The sequence below is a fragment of the Scleropages formosus genome, chromosome 11, assembly GCF_900964775.1.
Source record: "Scleropages formosus chromosome 11, fSclFor1.1, whole genome shotgun sequence".
Classification (NCBI taxonomy): Eukaryota; Metazoa; Chordata; class Actinopteri; order Osteoglossiformes; family Osteoglossidae; genus Scleropages; species Scleropages formosus.
In genome coordinates, this window is record NC_041816.1 from 13219799 (window position 1) to 13243185 (window position 23387).

The window sequence follows — 23387 nt, forward strand, 5'->3', positions numbered from 1 at the left end:
CCCTGACTTCCGGCATTTGTTTGTTCGCAGTCCCTTTTTTTTTGCTGCGAAGCACATAACTTTACTTTGTTCTGCTGGAATGCCACCGAACGACTTTCAGCGCCGTGGGGAAACACCCTGCTGTGCTTTATTGAAGCACGAGCAGAAATGATCTGAGCCCTCCTAGGATGTCTGAATGGAGTGTAGCATTTTGAGACGTGTTCGGATTGACAGACTTGTTTGCGTGGAGGTAAACTGCCATCAGCAGGGCGTTAGTGTTTGTTGCCAAAATGCAGACGTGCGTCGTGTGGGCTTCGCTGTCTTCCTCGTGGCGTTCTGTGTATTTTTTTTTTTTCCTTACCCCCTTTAATAGCTTGTCGGGGTATTGTTCGCTCGAGTTTTTGTTTCATCCCTATCTATTTCATCCTTAAATCTTTGACTGGTATAGTCTCTTTTTTTTTTTTTTTTTTTTTTGTCTTTACCAAGAGCGAAGACTGAAGTTTCTCAAATGAATCTCAGTAGAGGAACGGGGGGTATATTTGCTAGGGTTTGCTGCTAAGACCATTAGTGTCTACCAGCTGTGGAGACAAGACGGCCGATGGAAAGAGCACAAGACCCCCTGTACCGAAGCAGCCTTGGCAGTAATTGGTAGAACAAAGTCTTCAAAGTGTGAATGGGAATATTTTTTTTTTGCTCACTTCTGTCACAGTATTGAACTCAACGTTCATCTCGAAGAGCTTTCTTCGCCGTGCCCCCTGTGCGTCACAGAATTTGATGTTTGAAAATGTAATGCACTTTTGGCCAATTAATCATTTTCAGCTATTGGTCACTTAACGGTTTTATCATGGGAGCATTCCGAGGAAGGCGGCAGGCAGTCAGAAAAAACGTCTTAAGAGGATAATCCTGTCATGTCTCATTTTGTTTTGTCTGAATTGCTTCGGTTGGCAAAATATTTCCAAGCATTCTCTTTCCAGTGGTGTAAGAAATGGCATTAGGCTATACCATTCTTTACAGAAATAATTCTTTGTAAATTCACGCTTCTGGGTTTTGGCATGAAGTATTTAGTGCGTGTTTTGGGCGAGCTTTTTTGTGGGAGTGTCTGTGTGTGGGCTTGTATGTGTTTAGTGTACTGCACTGAAACCGCACACTTTAAGGAAATGGGGGAAATGTGTTTTTCTAAGGAAACTTATACAAATAACATTGTAACGGTCTTCCCTTGTCGAGGCTCCGTGGGAGAGTGACGTGAAGCTTTTTGCTTCTGCTTTGGATTTCGTGTCAATCCTCCTCCCCTCAATTTTACATTACATAGGAACAAATGGCAAGCGAGTAAATGCTTGTAATACCGAGGCAATCTCAGCGTTTTAGGCTACGCTTATGGATGTAGTTTGTCAGTTTAACTGACCCTATATGTGCTATTAACTCTGACACACACGTGCCGTGTTCAGGTCCACTAATAGAGTCCTCTTCCAGGACATTTTTGGTCTGCTCGTATTTGGATCCGGTCTCTTCTTTCTGTTCTCTGGATTTCAAGTCTACGTTGGTGCCGTACCTTTTACTGTATCGGTTTGATGTTGGTTTCTCACGAGTAGCTATTTTAACGTGTATTTATATAAATTCCCAGGAGCCAAATGCGCTTTAGATTGCAGTCGACATGTTTTGCATATTTGCCAGTTTTATGTCTGTGCGTGGCCTCCAAGGAGCTGCTGGCAAGGGGGGGCTCCCTGGAGAAAACGCCTAACTGCTCTCGTTTGAAACACTTGAGTCTTTGAAGAAATCGCAAGCTCAAATTCGTTCTCTTGCTTGCTCGCTCGCTTGCCTCTGGCTTCCTCTCTGTGACAAAGAATTCCAGCTGAGTAGATTTCATCGGAATGAGGTAACCGAGATTTTCACTGTTTATCTTTTTTGCAATCCATTGTGGAATGACTGATGTTTTCCTGAAGTTCAACACTTGCCCGAAACTGACACGGTTTGGTTCAATGTAATATTTGTACGCCTATCTGCCTGTGGGTTTCGACAAAGACTGTGACACCTTTGAAACTGATGAGTTCTTAAATGCTCCCTGGAGATGTGATTGGAGGTAGATTTCTTTGACTATATTAATATTTTTTTTTAATGCATGTTCTTTGAATTCTTAAGTTAAACAAAAAAAAAAAAAAAGCTCAGTTGGTGAGTTTCCTTGGCTTTTTTGCTGTGATTGAAATCCTGTATCTTAAACACCTCCTACGTTAATTTGATGACGTATATACTTTTTTGCAGACGAGGAAATTGGAATTCATTGGATCACGTTACTAAGCTAATTCTTTCATATTCTTTTACTGGCTTTACTGTTTTTTAAAGTTATTTATTTTTTTTTTTAGTCTTCATTCTGTCTGTAGTTATAGTGCTAAACAAAACTACTCTTCCCAGAGAGAGATTGTTGCTGAAATTTTGCTTGTATTGTGGTGAATTTGTGACACTCACTGCTGTTGCATGCAAGACGTGCCTGCTTAAAAGGAAGCCCTACAGAAAAATTTTTGAGGAAGTACATGTATGGTGCGTAGTAAGGGACCTCTGCACTTTTGTTGCCAACCTTTAAATGCTGGAACTGACAGCAAGGAAGCATGCTTGAGAGAATGAATATTTAAATGGACCTAGTCTACTTTTCAAATGTACCATCTCCTCGCTTCTACAGTTTTGAAAGATGTGCTGAATTTTCCCCACCCGTAAGAGTTTAATGATTCAGAATAGGTCAGCTTATGTTCTGTAAAAGTTGTTTTGAACTGCTCTAAAGTACGTTGTGATATTATCTGTGTAACGGTAGCCTCCTGGTCTTCTGCCATAAACATGCATTTAGTTGTGAATTTAATAAATGATTTGTCAGTACTTCGGATGTGGCAACAATGTCAGTCACCTTAACTTAGTTTTTACACTTCCTCCCTGTTCTTCTCAGTGCAATAGCGTGATGTCCTGTCCCTGTTTTCGTTTCCCCAGGTGACCCCCAGTGCTCACGCCTCTCCCCCTCATCCAGCTTCCGGCAGCTGCCGTTTTAAAGTTTGTCCGGGCCGCTTGTCAAGGCGGCTCCGTCAAGGGACCCCTGATCTCGTCAGGGACACGTGGTTGGGTGGCCCTCGCTCCTCTCGATGGATCTTGGCAGGGCTGCGCTGCTGCTCGGGCCACTGCTGCTCCTCCTGGCCTCTGCAGTTGATCCCTCTGTGGCTCAAAAGGTGTTCACCAACTCGTGGGCTGTCCACATCTCTGGGGGAGCAGAGGAGGCCGACAAGATCGCACAGAAGCATGGCTTCGTCAACCTCGGAAATGTGAGTAGCTCTTCTTTAAGTTTGGAACGATCATCAAATTTAAAACAGTCTACATTTCTCTTACCTACAGTGTGTCAAACTCTGAGAGGTGTCCATATGTGACTTTACATTTTCTTTTTCTTTTTTTTTTTTTTTTTGGAATCTTATAACCAGTAAGGATTTTCAAAATGAGTTCAAAATGCTGAATGAGAGGTGAATTTGGCTTTTGTTCTACACTTTTTGGATTTGCTTTTAATAGTTATCCATCAATTGCCCTCCTCTGGTTTGTCCATCTCACCTAGAGTTGCCTCCAGCTACAGGTAAGATTGCAGAGCTGGTGGACCAGAAGCTTCAGTCAGCGTGCTTTTTTTGTTTAAATGCACTTCAGCGTGTGGTTTAGCCGTGGATTTCTTGGCGAACTTTCCCCACATTTAACTCTGGCACATTCCTTCTTCTTTTTTATTAAGAAGCTTAGCTGTGACAGCTGGTTCTGTGGTAATTTGAAGTGTTTGTGAGGAAGTGTCTCTGACGCTGCTGACAGAGACGTTGTGTAAAGGCTCAGCACTTTGTGACTTCAATGTGAAGCTTTACATCGCAGCTTTAATCAGACTAGCTTTCACAGTTCTAGCAAAACAGCTGTCTGTGGTCCAAGCGGTTGTTTCATTACAAAATGACCTGTTTGAGAAAGGGAAGGACACAGAACGTGTGTGTGTGTTTCTCCAGGATCGCTTGATGCCTTGTTTGTGTACATGGCAGCTCTGCTTCCCAGTCACTTTTCAGATGCAAGGCTCCTGACCTGAACAGCAACAAGAAAGTGGCATGTGTTGCCTCGGAGACTGATGTGCCACGGGTGGACGGTTTGCAGCCGAGTGTGGTTTTTTTTTTTTTTTTTTTTCTTTTTTCCCTTTTTCTTTTTTTTCTCTTCGGCCCTTAAAAATGTTCGCTGTTGCTGATCCAGAAAGAGCGTGGCTTACCTGCCCGTTTTATTGACGTGCTGGTAAAGCGACCTTTTATCTCGCCAAAGGCATTCCTCCCCAAAACAAATGACATTATTGCCCCCTCAAAGAGCACTGAGCACCTGTGCGATGGTGCATTTCTATTGTGATCGGCAGGATCTGTTGCACCGCTTTCCAGATGCTTGCTTTGTGAGAGCAGTGCTTGCACAGGTGAGACATCACCCGCTTTGTTGCTGGTGAATATGTGTAGTAAATGGTGCCGAAGTAACCCGAAGAGCACCCACATTAACAAACGAGCGATTAAGTCTGACCGCATTTTTCCCTTTCCCCGAGTTGGTTATATAATGTCTTAATTGCGCTCTTGCTGCTTACATTTTCAATTTTAGTGTAGAGGAGTTCCCGACTAGCTTTGTGAACTCTTTGTAGCAAGGAGAGCGTGTTCAGCAGTTCTTGCTCACGGTATTCTGTTTTCTCCTTGCTTTCAACGGACGGTGTGCCGGTACGGATTATCCAGCAAACAGATGGGTGTCTCTGCATACATACGGAAGGGGGGTAGGGCTGGAAAATAAGGATTATACCACACAAATGAGGGCAAAGGTTGTAAAACATGAGCTTGGAGTAGTGGCATTCCGCAAGGCTTCTCACTTATGTTTGATGGAAGCTGTTGATGGGTTTGAATGCTTAGTCATTTCGCTCCCTCAAATTGAGGACAAATGCATGAATATTTAACCTTTCTTGCTTATAGTTTGCTCTGGAGTTCCGTGGGTGGACGTGAGATGAATGAAACATTTCCTGTTGACGGCTCGCATGCCATTAGCCCTCTCTTCTTTTTGCAGTAATGTTTTCACTCGGGGTGAATGGAACCGTCCTCTTAAGATCTTTGATTTCTGCACCTTTTCCACACTCCTCCTTGCACGTTTTTAGCAGCTCTTTCGTTTGAATATTTGTTTACATACCGGATGCAGCCTTACGCACAGGAGAGCCCCACTTCCTGACGCTGTTGAGCGTGCACTTATCTTTTCCCTCATTGCTGACTTTTAGTTTCTTTTTGCAGATTTGAGGTTTAATTAATTTAGCAGAATTGTGTACACAGGTGTGAACTGCATGTGCCCAAAGCAGAGAGCATCTTGCATTCCAACTTTCAGTCCGCCACTCAGAATAATGCAGATTAATAAATGCGAAGATCCTCCATGAGGAGACTGGGAGAAGAGTTGTGTGTGTGTGTGTGTGTGTGTGTGTGTGTGTGTGTGTTCACGTTCACACATTCCCTGCGGAGGACTAATTTCCTCCTCTGTTGGAATGTAAACCTGTCATGGATTCCCAGCTGGCAGTGCTTGTCCACACTAGATTTCAGCGCTCCATGGGAAGCACTGAATGTCGATTCGTGTGTGTGTACACGTACGTGTGTGTATGCATGTTACCTACAGTTCAGGACATTCAGTGCTGTGTTCCCGCTTGCTGAGCGCTCTGACCCGGCATGAGCCCAATGTGTGACAAACACTGTCAGTCACCTATTTTTTTTTTTTTTTTCCCTTGTTTGTTCCTGCTTGTTGCTGTGTCCAAGCCCAAAGTCCCCTGCCTCTGCAGCCTGATGTCTATGTCCTATTTGACCTCATACTGTGGCTGTTACTTTGTAGTTCCTGACCAACTTGTTATGAACAATTTTGCTTTTTTTTTGTGAGATTTGAATGACGATAACTAATCTGGATGTTTACTCTTTAGTTCCACATATGAACTCCTAATGTTAAATGCAGGTACCCCTCAGACTGCTCAGATACCCTCAGTCTAGTTATAAGATGCATGACGGTTGTGTATACGTAGAACAGTATCTATGCCGAAATGTGGGCAAACGTGACGGCTTCAGGTGTAATTTCTGCTTTCTGAACATAATACCACAACACGATTTCAGCTGACCCAGAATCCATTGTTGAGCTGTATTCTTTTTTTCACAGCATATACACCCTGGGCCGTGTTCCAGGATTTCGTACGCGATTTCGTACGCATGGGAGGTGCAGGGACGCTGCCCAGTGTTCTCGAGGTCAACACCCGAGGGTGCAGTTTCATTACCTCTTCATCTTATGTATACAGTATGTACAGCATAATCTTTATTCTCGTGTTGAGGGTAGCTGCAGGAGGTCTTTGTCTCTTGACCTCTCTCTGTCAAGCCTTTATTCAGCCACTACTCCGGCATTGTTTTTGTTTGCTTGTGTATCTTATAATATTATTTAAAAAAAAAAAAAAATTGGTAGGAGGGTATCAGGATTTGTCTATCCTGTGTTTTATGCACCTACTTGAACGATGAACCTCGTTCATCAAGCAAGTGGTAGGTAACAAACCAGATTTGCTTGAGTCACGTGTCTGCATCTCTTTCTCTTAATGTAATGCATAAATTGTACTTTTGCTGAGATGTACATCACTTTGGACAAAAGCGTCTGCTAAATGAATAAATGTAAATGTCATATATATGACATTTATGCATATACGCAGATTTTTCTTTTCCCTCCTCCTTACTGCCCTGATGTCGAGGGTGGGAAGTAGGAGTTGCTAGTTCGTGCGTTCAGGGTTTACTCCCTCTGCTCGTTTCAGTTGCGTGTTGTTTTTCCATTCAAGGGATTCGTGTAGTGGGCCTCAGCACTGTGCGCACAGATTGACTGACCTCTTCATTTCAGGAGCCATACCCTGGTTTTCAGCTGCAGTTTTGCTGGACAATGAATTTGAAGTATTTCCATCCTGACACAGACACAATAGCACCAGAACAGAATTAGTTACTGAAATCTGAAGCAGATTCCTTCCTCTCTTTCATCCTGCCTGTTGTCTTAAGCGTAAGAGATCCGTGAGCCAGGAGGTTTAACTTGACATCAGTAACCACACAGTAACCACAGTGTGGTTTCACCCACGTTCATCTCGCTAGGCGCCTGCTGTTGTCAGCATTGGGAACTTATCAGTCATGCAAACGGGAGATTTCTGAAACGCAGTTTATCCTCCTTTTATCTGACAACTGGTGACGTCCAATGTGACCTTAAGTGTGGTTGTCCTCAAGCCATGGCTGACATTCTGTAAATACAAATCAAACGGTGACATGTCTACCCAAAGTTCAGTGCTGATTGCCTGTGTGACCTTTCACAGTCCACCCATGGTGCTGAAAGGGACTCGCTTCTGCTAAGTCGTGCAATTAAGTGGCGTGGGTAAGAAAACCCATGAAGGAGGTCTGATGGACGTGCTGGTGAGCTGAGCAATTCCTGCTGTGCCCTGAGCTTACTCAATCAAAATTCCCATTCAAAACATCAAAATGAGCTGACGAGGTGGTGGCAGATGGAATGGGGGATGCAGAAATGGAGGTGAAATAGGAATGATCGTGTATACAAGAGGACAGCTGGGATTTCCAAATGACTCTTGAATTCCTTGACATTGTCAGTGGCTTTCCAGACCACCTCATGGATAGGATGAAACTGAATTTTGCACTTTAGAGGGATAGAATTTTTTTTTTTTCTTTTTTTCTATTTGTTACACACTTCTAGAAAATCATGGCTATATCGCTGTCAAGCTGAACGTACCAAAAAAAATACGAGTTACGCGATGCCACGTCAGTGTTCGCTTAGTGCGGTGAGGGAAGCGGTTTTGAAGAAAGCGACACGAGATCTTGTTCTGCGAACTGGGTCCGGTGGGGAATTCCACAGCGCTGTGGTGAACCTGTTACTTGCAGATGTAGTAAAGTGTTCAGGCACCTGGGATTGCCGCAGTCCGCAGTTGGGCTGTTCCCCCATGCTGTGGTCCCCGCTGAGTTTCCCCCCTCCAGCAGTGGGGGGGCGAGGGCACGTACTCCAAGAGACAGAAGTGGGTATATTGAGGTTTTGAGGTGAAGAGTGTGTGTCTGTCTGTCTCTCTTGTGGCCTCCGTTCTATTGACCAAGATGTGTAGCGAGCCCTTCTGCCTCCGTGATGCAATGTGGTTTGCATCCCGCTGGCTTGTCCTCCTGCAGGGACTGGCCAAATGCTCAGTTATCCTTAAGGCCCCTCTTTCCAATCAGTGATGTTGATCCAGGATGTTCCCCACCACTTCTAGTTTTGTAATTTTAAATCACTGTTCCTTTTGACTGATTTTATAAAAACCCTGAACCATATCCAAGCCATTAACTGTTGATTGTGTGTCTAGTTCTGAACGGGTGTCACATGTGGGTCTCTGCATCCAGCAGTCATTTATTTGCAGCTGCCGTGGCATGTTTGTTAATTGTGTGCCGTTTGATTGGTTCATTAACCCCGTCCTCCTTTGAGGTTGCCGAGATTGCGTGGCTGTCAGATTTTCCCGTTGATGGATTTTGCAGCTGTGCAGTCGAGGGAAGTTAAGTGTCAATCTTTGGCATCGTTCATTAGTGTTCCACGCATTTACATTTCCATCATTTTCTAGAAATGTCCATCGTCTGTTTGTTCGCCGAGTCAATCTGAGAGCTGATTTATCTGTGAATTTCATGTCCTTGCTGACATTCATAACCAGACTGATATTTTCATGTTTGTTTCTGGTATTCTGATGAATATTCCTGTTCAATTTACCCTGGTATTGTGACTCACGCTGTTTGCGACACTGGTGGGTGTATTTGAATGGTTCTGGGGCAGATGGAGTGGGCACTGGCTTTGAGAGTCACGAGTGGCAGGATTGCGCTGGAAATATCCATAGCTTTTGTCAGCAGTCTATTTACGTGGGGAGAACCGCAAACGCTTCACTTTGAGTTTGTGAATCATTGCAAAAGTGGCCCACATTGTGTAAGTGGAAGGCTGCCATGCTAACTGTGCTTTGGAAGCGCGCACCATAAACCCTTGTTTATCTGTTGCTGTGTGGGTTTTCTTTTTTTGGTAGTAATTCCAAAGTGCCTTCATGCAGCCCCAGCACAATGTGGTACTTTGCAGAGGGCAAAAATGCCAGTTAAGGAGAGTAAAGGCAACTATCTTGAGATCAACGGACCACATTTTGAAAGGTCTCTGCGCTGTAGGCTGTCGGCTTTAGAGGTGGAGACAATATTTATGCAAATAAACAAGATCCAAATAATTGACATAGTGGCGTTTCAAAATTAAATAAGATTCTCTGAGAGAATGACTTGTTGGCGCAAGAACCGTAACCCCTAAACAAACGATGGCGAACGCAAGTTGTGCTTTCCGTATGCACTGCACCCTTGCGGCTCTCAAGGAAGTCTTTGCCTTCCTGTTTTTGCGATGTCCTCTGGCTAATCATGGGAAAAATGAGTCAGTGTGTAATGTGGTATATTGGTAGGTGTGGCCATTATCGCGGATTCCCTAATGGCACTGCCACACTATTAAAGACTCGGCTATTATCGTTTATCTGCTGACGGTGAACGTTAGTGTGCGATGGAGGCCCTGTTCATGCCGCGTGTTTGACATTGGCTGTTGATGAACTGCTGTGCCTGGATCTGCAGCAGCCCGAGTTAAAGTGGGTACTCGGGAGGGGTGCTGTCGTGATCGGTGCCATTAGAGACGTAGTGAGTGCGATGGAGGCAGCAGATGGGTGAATTACACGATTGTAGTGCTCTTTCTGGTGAGATGTCCCTCCCGTTACCTGCATTCTCAGTGTGATAGTGGTACAAGCTCTGGTCTTGATTCTTCCCCCCCATCCCATCACAGCTTCTGCTGCCCTCTGTGCGTGTTGGAACAAGCCATTTACGCACATGTGCGCACACACTACATGCAAGTCATTCTGCGTTGCAGCTATGGCACGTTCTTGTTTGAACCCATAATAGTAATGGTTTATTTTAAATATTAATATACTTCTGTTTTACTGCTGGAAACTTTACTTCTGCTCACAGAAATTTAGCCTTCAAATCTGGCTAAGCGGTTTTAGTTTGGCTCTGATTTCCAGCTAATGTGAAACAGCAAGGCCTGGTACCCTCAGTGAGGTGGCCGAGTTGCATGAACTTCGCCGCCGCGGATAATTGGGCTCTGGAGGCATGTTGGGGGGGGGAGGAGACCTGCTCTGCTCGGCTCTGAATTGCTGGTACCCTGTGCAGGTGCTTCCTGTGTGGAGGTTGCCTGGGCATGTGGACTGCATCCCTGTGATCAAGGCAGCCCCCCCTCAATCATTACTGTGCCTGGACACCCCCCCCCCACACACACACACACACACTTTTTGTGTACCTGTGGCATACAAATGTGGAGAAGTGGAACCATCTTAATTGGAACATTCATCCTCTTCCAAAGGTCTTGTCAGCATCCAATGAAACTGTATTACACAGATAAATATTGCTTCATTGTTTACCATGTTCTGTAATAGACCTCGCTTGTGCGATTTATTTTTTGCCTGTATTTACTGGTAGGCTCTCATAGCTGGCACCCAGCTTAACCGGTGAAAGGTAAACATGGCTAAAGGTTTGAAAGTGGTACGTGCATCCAGTAAAGGGTGCTCGGCTATTCTGATGACCTTTGAAGCACCTTTAACAGCATCCTTGCTCTGGCCGCTCTGTCTGGTTAGTGTTTTATCTAGAAAGACATGTAAACCCCCCCCCCCCACCCCCCGCTGCCTGGGAGGGGGCAGTGGAGTGCCTTGATGCAGCGTCCGGCCTGTCTTGATCTCATTGTACGCAAGCACGTACGCGATGAGGCTTGTGTCCCCCAGGCTCCCTCCGGTCCCATCTCTCTACAGTTGCTTAGTTGCGAGCAAATCTAATGAACTGCAGAGATTGACTTGCCTGCTGCATCTGCTTGGAAAATGCTAAACATTGCCTTTACAGTGACTAACTGAGGCTCTTTGTGTGCCAAGTCCAATCCCTTGTTCAAATGCAGGTTTATTTTATTTAAGAACATACCAAACTGATGTTTGAGCTTCTGTGCAGTAAAAGCCTGAATGCTTTCTTAATGTTTTATGCCAAAATGTGTAATCTCAGAGTTGTGGTCTTTGGATAGGTGACCATTTCACTGCAGTAATTTTGCAGTGTCTGCTTATTCTACTGGATTTTCACATGAAAAATTTTGTATGCTGCACATAAAACTCACATGCATCTCGGATACTTACCCAAATGCCAAACCTAAGGTGAACCAGCGTCAAGACAGTACATAGTGTTTATTTCACTGCAAAATATGACACGCGGAAATGCGTTTTTGTTTTTACTGGTCTGCAAGCTGTTTCTTAATGCAGTGCTGCCATACCTGAAGGTCTTTTTACATGACATTACTTGTTTTAGCTGACACTTTTCTCCAAAAACGACTTAGTCATAAGCTATTTAAAATTATTTATCCATTTATACCCCTGGGTAATTTTTACCGGAGCAATTTTAGGTTAAGTACCTAGCTCAGGGGTATTACGGCTGGAGGTGAGACTCGGACCCGTGGCCTTTGGGTTCGAAGGCAGCAGCTCTGACCTCTCTGCTGCCAGCCACCCCAGTTTTTGAACCCTTTGTCTGGATGCGGTCACCCCGTGCTGGAATCCCAGGAGAAGGGCCTTCCTGCCTCATGTCCGTGTCTATCTGCAGCGCAGGCGGGGGCTACCATCCTATAGCAATAAGCTTAATTTTACCATTTGCTATCAGATCAGGTTCAGTCAGGTGTTCCTTAAACGCTCTCAGGACTGGAAAACAAAGCAGTCACCTGATTATGTGCTGTTTACTTCAGCGATTTGAGGACAGTGCTTGAAATTGGCTGATTCCAAAATCGTTGAAACATAAATTATATTTAAGGTGAATACTCTGACCACAGAGTGGTGTAATTTTTATTCAGTCGTTCCCCCGAGTGGTAGTATTTTTCTTTCTGTTGATTTATTAATCCCCGCTCCGCAGTTTTGCGATGTGATTAACTAGCATAGTAAAGAGTAGATCAAGGCGCTTGAACCAACTCCCCAGACCAATCTGGCTCAACAACTGAAATGCGCTCGGGAGCTGTAAGAGAAATGGAAATAACACACAAACCATCTCCTGGTTTTTGCTGTGGACGTGACCTCAGTGCAAGGTAGGTGTGTGATCCAAGTCCAGCGGCCCTACCCTAACGCTCTTTATTGGCACCTGTCCCGAACCCGGCGCGTTGGCAGCCGGGACACTCTGCCGGACCCTGTTCCCAGCGTGCCGCGGAGGTGAGCCCTGTATCGCCCAAGGCTGAGCAAGATTGCCCTTTGAAGACCCTTTGGAGCTTTGAAGATTGCCCTTTGAGTGCTCCTGCCTCGTTGTGGTGTTATGCTCTCTCCGGAGGAGCTGCCACAGCTGGTCAGAGAACGGCAGGGGTTTGAGGGATGGTCCTCGCATTAATGAACCAGAACCGCAGACGGGTCAAACGGGCAGTAAGCAGAGCCAGATGTTGCGACTCTGGAGAGGATTGATGTGTCCTAATCTCGCGCATGCCTGTGCCCCCCCCCCCCCCCCCAGGTTTTACAGTGTTCACCGCAGTCGAAGGCCTTGCTTCTGAGCTTTTAATTAAACCAGACAAAGTCCTGGGCAGCCGGAGAGGAATGAGGTGTCATTAAAACGTCCGTCGTTTCAAAGGGGCACTTCATTTGTCTGGGAGCACAGGCTCTTCCCCTCAGACTGTCAGAGCGATGAAAAGTTCTGAAAGGATTTAAGAAAGTCATAATTATTAGTATGGATTAGAACGTGTGTAAGAGTCATTCTGGAGCATTCTGGCTGCCTTACTGTATAGGGCCACGCATGGGCTTATTTCCTTGACGTTTCTTTTGGCTTCTATTAATTATTCTCAAACTGCTGCTTTCCTTTTTTTTTTCTTTTTCCCCTGTGTGTGTGTGTGTGTGTGTGTGTGTGTGTGTTTGTGTGTGTGTGTGAGAGAGAGAGGCCTTGTACCTTTGAACAGGGGAAGGTAAAACGACCTTTCTTAGTAAAGTTGTGTATATTGGCCCCCGCAGTTTATCATCCTCTTGGGACACAGCTGGCTAGTGCTCAGCCCATGGGCTCCTGTTAGGAAGCTCTCCCAGCGGTAATCGCGTCTCTCTTTAGAAAATGAAGGCCTCGGCTGCTCGGCCCATTCGCGGCCACCCGAGTTCTATCTGCAGCTTCCTTCTTCTCTGCTCTGTTGGTCAGGTCTTCTTTGTCCAGATGTTGAAAGAAAGAGGAAAAAAAAAAAAATACAAGCACGGTTCCTGAACGGTCCACGCAAGGAGCTCTCTGGCTGGAACGGCTTCCTTATCCCCTCCCGCATGGGTCATGTGGTTGGGGTGTTGAATATCCCCCCTGACAAGCAGCGCGATTAAAGTATTACCTTTGGGCACAGAGCGAACATGAAAGAGAAACACGCCTGAGGAATCGAGTATTACGGCGCGGCTTTTACGAAGCTGCGAACGCGGTGCCCGCGCTCGACTTGGAGCTGCCGAGCGGCGCACGGCGTTACATCTTCGCCATCCCCAAACTGGACAACGGAGCTCTTTGTAGGCTCGTTTTCAGCAGATGGAAGGACGCAGACCTCGGGCTGTCCGGAGGCTCTCCGCTGCTCTTCCCGCTGTCTTCGTGTGGAACATTGCGACACCCTCTACCCGTGAGCTTTTGGGAAGCAATACCGTGTACGGCTGCTGCTGAGAAGTGGCAAAAGCGGGCTCGTTCTCCGAAGGCTTATTGGAACGGAGGGGCAGCCGGGGGCAGGAGCGCAGTCGTCTTTGTTTATTTGCATTGTAAATGGAACTGATAGTCCGGGTAATGATTTCCCCGGGTCTCAGGACGCCGTCTGTTTTGCCTGCTGGGCAGCGAAGGCAAATCGAGAACGCAGGAGGGCAGGTGGACGGCCGCTTGTCGTAAGCCAAGAAATGGCGCTCCAGGTTTTCACGTGCTCTGGCTGTGTCGCTTTGGACTCTCTGGTTGGAGGAGAGTGAATTTTTTTCATATGTAGGAAGTACTGCTTTTTCTTGGCGTGGAAGGCAGGCCTCGGGCCTGGGAGCTGCTTGCCGTCCGCTCCGCCAGCCGCTTGTACTCGTAACGTTGCACAGCCTTCCGCTGAGTTCTCCTAGGCTCAACGTGGCAGCAGCAGTTCAGCTCTCATCAGAATAGGGTTTTTTTTGAATGGCATTTGTTTATTTTAGAGCGCAAATGCCTGATGTGTGTACTTATGCCCTGCAAAATGTATATAATTTTTTCTTTTTCTTTTTTTTTTTAAAAAATGTTTCCAGTAATGACTTGGAACCATGCCAGCCTTGTGAACATCATTATTCAAAAAACGTTTAGCGGACAATTTTACGTTTCAAGAAAAAAAGGACCCCTAGGGGAAAAGGGAAATTTCAAGCTGACCTCTACAGCTTTTATTTATTTGTTTATTTATTTTAAAACAAAAGTTGTTTACTGAGTACAGAACCAATTCTGCCAAACTTTATTCAGGCCTCAGTTCTGCATCTGCTGTGTTTTGGCCTCCAAGTAAATGGAGCAAGGACTCAGCTGAATTGATTTTTAAGTAACACCCCATGATCTCTTTATAAGTCCTCCTCAGTTTGGGGAGTCATTTTACCAATAGCCTCCTCAAAGAGATGGGTTTTTTTTTTTTTTTTTTTCTTCGGATAAACTATGAATTACACTGAAAGTTTGAAAATTTATAGTGCATTTTAATTGTTTATAAGGTATTTTTTTTAGTTGTGAAGTTCTGGTAAACATGTGATGGTAATTTTTTTTAAAGGAGGGACAGCTTGTGTACTAATCCTTTCAGAGTATTGCGCTGCACTGGTCTCTTGCGGATATTGTCTTTAAGCTGAGTGAAAAGCTTCCATCAGGTCTTTTTTCGCCAGGAGCTGCTTTCAGGCGAGATTACTAACCCTCGGACAGGAAGCTATGGGAGATATAATTAGAGATGTGCGAGTTGCGACAGTTGTCTGTACCTTTCCATTTTGCCTGGGTGTGTGTCCAGCCATCGAGGCGCTGGGACCGCCTGCTCCCGCCACAGTCGAAGGGTGCAGGTCCTCCTCGTTTCTCGGAATGTCCAGCTTTGCCACTTCTGAACTTGCCAGGGTTTTAAAAAAAAAAAAAAAAAAAAAAAAAAAAGCAGCCACAAGGCCTGCAATTACCACCGTGCTGAAATAGCTTGGCGATGCATTGCGGCCTGCTTTCGCAACCGAGGGACGCAATCCACAGAGACTCAAACTGCTGCCCCCAGGTCGTTCAGGAAGGTGCCCCCTGCTGGCACACTTGGGAAAGGCTGGGACCGTAAACTGCAGTTAATGGGGACTGCATTGCTTACTTATGCATTTTTTTTTTTTGACATTGGTTTATTAACTGGTCCTTTCTTATCCTGTTTATGTGAAACACCACTGTTGTGGGTTTAGCAGTATTATAAATTAAAAACACTACTGCAGTGGGGGGGGAAACCTTCAGAAAAGTGTGCAGTTTTCCATATGGTATGGACTAAATGTTTGGCACGAAGGTTTAGTGGGTTAACATCTGTCTGCAGATCTGCAAGTTAAATTTTGTTTATTTCCCACCCCCTTGAAGGACAGGGAAGTGGCCACACAAGATTGATATCCACAAGGAAAATATGAAATGCTGTGACAGCCCCTGCTGCCACAAATAGTAAATGAATTTTGGTAGGAACCAATTTATCTTTGGCAGGGGGACTGTAATACAATTACATGCTGCGCTTTTCAGATTCTCACCTTTTTGTGCAGCCTCATTTCTGGCTTTCACTTCTCTCTTGGCACCCTGTGCCACCATGCCAAGGGTCAAATGTGTGCAGAGAGGTTACCACGACAACTACCTGACCTACACGCTGAACGCAGATCGGCCTCCGAGGATGGCGGGGAGGGGGGTAATAGGAACCTTTCCCTCCGAAAAATAAAACTTCGTGTCGGCAGCACATGCCTGTTCTATGGCATCAGCACACAGATACTGCAATAGATAAATACAAACACACCCCCCCACAGAGGGCTGCAATGAAAAATTGTTCAATTCATCATTTTAGGGGAGCAGGTTCCAGGTACTTAATGAGCTGGATTAGTGTTGCATTGTGTTTATCAAAAGGCTGCTGTTTCTACTCCTAAAGGGGCCTTACTTAATAGTTAAGTAAATACTAAGTGCTCAATGTGAGAATGGAGGTGCGAAATTCAGAATGTAACTCCGCCTAATGAAAAGTGCCCACCTTGGTGGTTGCTTTGACCCTTTTTTGCGGAATTCCTCATTACGAACCTGTGAACAAGATGAAGAGCTGAGACTGTGTTGGAGAGTCCCGATTTTTGTTCCCGCACCCTCTTACTACTTGGCGTCCCTCAACGTGGCTGGGTGGAACTGTCGGCCCCAGACTGGAGGGACAGTGAAGAAGATGGACTTCGCATGGCACTCGCGGGTCTTGGCGCTGATGTCCTGAAAGTTGTGAACTTCAACCGTGTTCGCCAGAGAACCGCACGCTTGCCAAGCATGAGGTGCACATCAGTATGTTTATTTTGGGTTTACCACAGTGAGTGCCCAACTCCAGCAGTAAAATAGATTTTGTGGTTTCTTAATGGTGCGAGTTGCATTTTCCAAGGATAGGTTGGGTACACTGCATCCATTAGAGGACAGACTTAATGCAGAGCAGTGTGTTACCATTCTGAGTGATTATTTTTATTTCCTCTATGGATGGGAATAGTTTGCGATATCGTTTTCCACAGCTCGTCCCGTTAAGAGACCTTGATGCTGCGGAGGCTCTTGCCAACGGAGGACCTTTAAGGATGGATTTGACCGCTATCAACCAGTGCGAATGGGGGGTGTGTTTGTAGATGGACAGCGATAGATTTTTGCAGACCAGTTGGACACCAGAATGGTGGTCCAACAGACTACAGAGTGATTTGGGCTTTAATGTGCTGCAGGAATCCGACAGCATGTCCTTTTTGTTCTGATGTATGATCCCCTCAGCATCCACATTCTTAAATTCAGAAGCCTTTGATACGTGTATTTCATCCAGCAGCATTGTTTGTTTTGACAGCCTTGTTATTAAACTGTACTGGATATGTTGTTGATGTAGAAGGAATTTATTTTGAACGGCATGCTGCTGTTGCCTAAATTGTGACAAGGCTTCCCGAAGTGACCTGCATTTGATCAGCCCTCCGTTTCTGAACGGGACAGGTGGTTTTAAAGATATTCTGTTGTTGCTTTTCCTCCCCTTGACATCCGTTCCATATGTGTGCGGTTGCTTTCCAGCTTTTAGTTTAATTTATGCGTTCCCAGATTGTGTTCAGGTCATGTGGGTGGTGCGTATCGTAGAAAATGATGGCTTTGATGGATTTTTTTTTTTTTTTTTTTTTAAATGCATCAGCACTAATGAATGGTCGAAATCCGTGCTCTCACCGTGCTGTGATTACGGCAGTCGCTACGTTTGCCGTTGCCAGTCACGACTGCACTCCCGCTCGGTTTTCTGCCACAGTGGTTCATTTGTGAGCGCCGGGGATCATCGGTACAAAACGGCATAGTGTTAACCCAAATCAACAGCTTAATTGCCGTGCACTCTGACAATCCCTTTTCCTCCTCAGTGGTTAGGCGGAGAGAGCGTTGCACGTCCGTATCGTGTCAGCAGAGCTGCCTAGTTATTTGCGTTTCGAGATCATTTTTGTTCCTTAATGATCTTTCCGTAGCAGTGCCGCCGAGCAAGATTGACCGGTTCTCTCTTCTGTCTGGGTAGCGTCTGGGCGTCTGGCTCTCCGTTCGTCGAACGAGGGGAGATTAATTTTGTACCTTTTCCGTCACTTGTTGTTACTTGAGCCGTCCCTTGGTCCTTACGCACGGCTCGGGTCTTGCGTAAGTGACACGTCTGGTGCCGTATGGCGAATCCTAAAGCGTGGCTTTCCCATCCAGGTTTGCGGGTCTCGTTCGCTCGTGACTGAACTTTGCAGCACCTGCACGCAAAGGGTCGAGCCTTGCCTCTTCCCAGAAGGACTTTGCGCCGATCCTTATCAATCACCGAAATCCTAATTACTTTTAATTTGCCGCAGGCCTTTCCAGCAGTTGTGCAGAAAATGTTGGGTTTACCGGAAAAGTGGGGCCACACAAACTGACTTTTACCTTAAGGCAAGGGTTCCAGACGTGCACCCGGCAGCCAGCTGGCTCACCCCACCGGAGATCAGACAGCTGCGGGAATTAGGCATATACCACGGAGCTACTTTAACGTTCATCTAACCTACCTCTCCCTCTGACCTTTTCTTGGGAGCTTTTTGTTTTTACACGGTTCTTGAAAGGCATTATAGTAAATGAATTGTTAACTTTAATTTTACGTTAAAGGTAATCGCAGGCAGCTTTCCTGTACAGAGTTCCTCTGCTGATCTGAATCCTGTTCGTTGAGATGTTTGTGTATTCTTTTATTTTCTTCCCCAACAATGTTTCCCTATTCTTTTCTGTAATGTAACCGAATATACTGAGTATTAATTTCAGGGATGACTCTGGAAAAACAACAAGGCAATGAATACCACATTGTGAGACCTTGTCTTTTAAAAGACATCAGTCTTCAGATTACCCATTGTAAGAAATATGTGTATGCATACTGTGTGTGCGTGCGTGCGTGCGTGCATGCATGCATATATAAAATGCATTCTGTTTGGGATGTATCGAGATTTGTTACTACAAATCTACTCGTATGATCAGTTTGCAGCTTAGCTAACCAGCCTTAAAAAAAAGTTACTTTAATGTCATAGTACTGAAGGCCATGGAATAACTTCTTAAATGGAGCTATTACAAAAAAGCAAAAGTGATAATGGTGCATAATCATTCAAAAAGAGGAATATTAGCTTATCAGTTAAATGCATTTGCTGCTGCATTTCTTCAAAGTGAGTTGTAGATTTTTTTTTTTTTTTTTTTTTTTTTTTTTTTTTTCCCCTCCCCTCTCTCTTCTCCCCTCTTTTTCATTTAAATGCCACTTCTTTGGAGAACAACACTTGCAGTGTGTGCATAAGAGCTCTCTTAGAGTAGCAGTTTAAAATATTCCTGAGACAGCCTGACCAAATGAATGTAAATGTCTCTCTCAACCCCAGATGGAGATCTGATTTAAGTACGCTCTTCAGAAACAGCAGAATCCCAGAAGGTCCCGTATTTTCAGCTTCCTGTTCTCAATTTGTCCGTTTTGAATCCGCGCATCTCCTGCTGGATTTTGAAAGAAGCATTTTATGGCATTTGTGAAGACATTGTGCTCTTTTAAAGCTTTGCTCATTGGAGTCGTCATGGGGGAGTTCAGTTGCCTGTCTTGATTTGCTGTTGCTGGCTGTCCCGTTGTCGCAGGAGAAGAAGCGAGAGCCATTCCTTCAGCACGTGCCTTGGAGCTGGTGGCTTAAGGCATGCTGGAGGAGCACTACTGTAAGCCACTTGACTGCATTAAGAAAACTGGGAGGATTTGTCACGTTCTACACTGACAGTTTTAACTGTGAAAATGAAGCAGCGGAGCGGTGGTGCGGTGCTTGACATCCATGCTGAGCTGTTTGAGGGCTGGGGCTGGGGGGGTTCTCAGTTCCAGTTTGGCGGCATTCAGTCTTGGTGACACTGCAGCTTGTTAGAGGCTTTACAGACCCACGAAGGCTGAAAGGCATCACGCGTACAGGTGTGTTTGTTCCGGGCCTCGTTCGTCTTTCCTCCGACGCTTGAAAACCGTGCTGCTGATCCGCCGCTCGCCAGAAGCCGCAGACGAAAGGGTGGCTCGTCAGGCCCCGTCCGTGAGATTGGCTGCTTCGTTTACATGTTGAGCTGCTGTCCAGGGGGGCATCCGTGTGAGAGATGGAGACAGGCGTGCGGCTCGTCTGCTTCTCCCAGGATTCACCCCTGTGGCCCGCAGCTGCAGAAGTGCATTATGGGGCAACGTGCTGATCCTTTCAACCCATCTGCTTGTACAGATACATGAACAAAACTAGAATGAAAACTGATTACCAAAATTGCTGATTTCGTTTGGCTCGATGTTGGAAATGATTTTTGATATGCCTTGACAATTTTCATAACCCTTGAAATGACATAATAATAGCTTTCAGAGTCCTTTAACCGCAGTGTCCCTAAAATTTCATTTTTAAGGTGTATATGGAAATTGGCAGTGTGAGCAGCAAGCTGTGTGTAACTGCCTTTGATTTGTTCCTTAACACTATCACTGCATGTAAAGCTCTTTTTCTACTGCAAATATTGTGTATATATTAATTAATGCATTTTAAAGAGAAAAGCTGCTGAGCCTGTCTTTTCCCTATCGCCTTGAGATCGTCGTCGTAACGCACTTTGCTAGATTCCTGCATTTCTAAATCTTCTCTCTCTTTGTGCCCGATCCTTCGTGTTGTTGGAAACGATACGAAAAGCAACAGTGACATTTTAACAGAAGATCTGCAACATGAACAAATGAATTCATCTCGCATTTGCTGCCATGTTCATTAAAGAGATCATGAGTTTTGGTCATGAATTTAACCAAGTGACACCAGGAAGAGTTCCCCTCACCTCAGAGATTCAGGCTTAAAATGAGATCGCAATGAGGTGACGCTGATAGCCATACAAAAGAGCCCAGCAGCATTGTGTCAAAAGGCTCACGATGGCCAACTTTAGAGATGCCCAAGTTCTGGGACGAGGTTGTGCATGTCACGTTGGTTTCAGATGGTGACCCGTTTCGTGAGGACTAGCTGCGGGAAGTTAAGGCTTTGCGAGGCCACCAAGGACATGAGAAAGAAATGGAGATGAGCGTGCAGTAATGGTGAGCTTAGTAAGAGGAGGCCAGCAGAACAGCACACACAAATTAAGATTGGTAAAGGTTATGTTTTGTAATTTGGCATCGTACTAGACGGGCGTTTGGCTGACAAACTGCAATCGAATGAGAAAAGAGTGAAGTTGAAGGAAAACGGAGGATTGAGCGACGTCATCAACTTCCTGCTCTGTATCAGCACCGCGCAGGTGTCTATCTGTCTGCCTCTTTTACTGTGACATCACACCGGCCCCGTCTCGGAAGCACCACCCACTGGACCCCCTACCAAAGACTAGCCATCTGGTGGCTTCAAAATCCAAAATATAGCTGGAGTCTGACTCGCAGCGGGACTCATTGTTTACAAGGTGTCAGCGGGCCAGGGCTTCATCGGGCGCTAACCACATCTTGTTCGCGGTGCCCAACCCAGCAGGATGCAGCGATCAGACTGAAAGATCAGCATGTTTTTCAACCCTCCACCCCCAGCCTGTGGCTCGCTTGTTAATGCAAATCTAACGGATGAACGGCATAATGTAGGAACCAGACGCTGCTCTCGAACCGATGGTGCTTTCCGAGTCCGTCAGAAGTTCAGTTCTTTCGGTGGAAGGCCTTGCCTGTTGCTCCATCCATTTGGAGTGGTTCTAACTGAAAACACCTGTCTTTCAGCATACAAAGAATGCTTTATGCCTCCGTATTGGCGCATTGTATTACATGTCAAACCGTACATTTGCTTCCCCCCCCCCCCCCCCCACCTCTCACCTAGCTGCTTCGCTGTCACCGAGATGGAATCTCAGTGAGGCGCTCTGTAATTTGTTTTTCGGTGACCTGCCCCAAACTTGTCTGGGCTAAATCTGTGGTCCCGAAGCAGTAAAACTGCCCTCCGGATTGGCTGATAGGTTTTGCGTTTGCCGGAGGAGCCGTGCTTTCTCGTGAAGGAAAAGCGGGTGTCCGCCTCTTACGCAGCGGAGATGTATGAGCCGGATAGTGGTGATGCTGTCTTAGTCATGCTCACACACCTGGATTACTCGTTTGCTCACTTAATTAACTCTGGATATGAGAGGACAATATTTCAGAACAAAGCGTGTGTAAGTCATTGGTATTTCCTAAAGACAGCGCGTTAGTTCATGGGTCGGTTGGGTTTTTTCATGTTTTAGTTCATTGTGTCTGGAGTGACTTGCAGTGAGAGAATTTCAGGGGAAAATGAGTGAATCATATTCTCTTAATCTTTCTGAACAAACACAGTTTGCTCATGTCGTGTGTTTTTCGTGGGCTGTAGAACAGGAAATTAATGTTTTACCGTAAATTCTCGGCGCTTTGACCATTTTTGGCATGCTCTCCCTTAAAATATATCCAGCATTTATCTCCGTATTACATGTTACGTATTTGATATTATAATATTATATTTCGGGCACTAAATTTCTTCTTCGGCAGTGAGAGATGTGTAAGTGTCCTATGAGCTGGAGACTGCAAGTGATACTTTTTTCTTATAGCAAGCTTTTTTTTCTCTTCCAAAAGGTCCGTGTGAGCTGAGGGCAGTAATACTCAGCTTTGATCGGATGGAGGTCTCGCTAAAGTGGCCGTCCTGTGACTCCCCCCTGAATTAAAATGCCGCGTGTACATTTGTCAAAGTCCGTTAATTCACGCGAATGAAACAATCCCTACTGCGTCTCTGGTACAGGCTGCGTGTATGTCTGCGTACAGCGCCGTTATGCGCTCTGCCTGCAATTGAATCATTTCTTTATTGCATTGCCCTTCCGCGCTCGTCTGTAGCCGCGTCTCAGGTTCACCGTGCCCCGGGGAGACCCCAAGCAATCCTATCACCTGCCTTCTTCAAATACAGGCCACATCCTGAGTGTGAATGCTACCAATGTCTTCTGGTGCGCATTAATGTGCCGCTCATCTTTTCACTTGGGCTCGGAGGGAGTATCTTATTATAAGGTGCTCATCGCTGCTGCATCTGAAAAGAATATAAACAGTTCGGTTGCCTTTTTTTATTTCTGTCATACATCAGTGTAAGAAATGTGGAACCCATGTTCTTCTAAAGGCTACACTTATAGAAATCAAAAAAGGTTGCGTTTTGCTAAAGCTACTTTATGACGGCTGTTTAATAGATGACAGTGATTGTATGAGCGTTCCATATGATTCTTTTGTGCTTTACTAGTAAGACGCATTAAATCACAGCGCTGAGAAGTCTTTGAAAGCTTTTCTTTCATGCAGTTTTTAAAATAGTTTAATGAGAAACACATGCCCGTGTGCCATGGAATCCCGCATTTTCTCCTTGCGGTAAAGAAGTCCCATCATCCAAGTAGAACGACGAGCCTCCTCACAAAGAGCTTTGTGGGATTTGTGATTGAAAAAGGCAGGAGCAAAAAGTCCCACTGCTTTGTGGGCACATTCACATTCAGCTATCCCGGTGCTGGGTCAGCCACTTCCTCCCTTTCTGCCACGTTATGTGGAGCATCTATTTGTAGCAGCGTGGCCACGTTGGAGGGCCCGTTCCGGCTGGCCGGTCGCGGTACGGGGGCTGCGTTGCGTTGTCTGGTCTCGTCTCCCTGTCGGTGGAGGTCGGAGCTCATTAACATGCCATTGCACGATTTTAGTTAATGTTCTGA

General features: G+C 45.6%; 1 protein-coding gene across 6 annotated transcripts in view; it reads left to right on the plus strand.

The window, feature by feature from the left end:
* furina (furin (paired basic amino acid cleaving enzyme) a) overlaps window positions 1-23387 on the plus strand; it is a 75675-nt gene that overhangs the window by 2910 nt on the left and 49378 nt on the right. For 4 of the 6 annotated variants that reach the window (XM_018763507.2, XM_018763508.2, XM_018763510.2 and 1 more), the window contains exon 2: window positions 2950-3275. In XM_018763507.2, the coding sequence (XP_018619023.2) occupies window positions 3099-3275 (177 nt within the window). In that variant the 5' untranslated portion in view covers window positions 2950-3098. Of the gene's footprint in view, window positions 1-25; window positions 230-2038; window positions 2057-2949; window positions 3276-23387 lie in introns of those variants that run through there. The other 2 variants (XM_018763511.2, XM_018763512.2) reach the window with 2 other exon arrangements.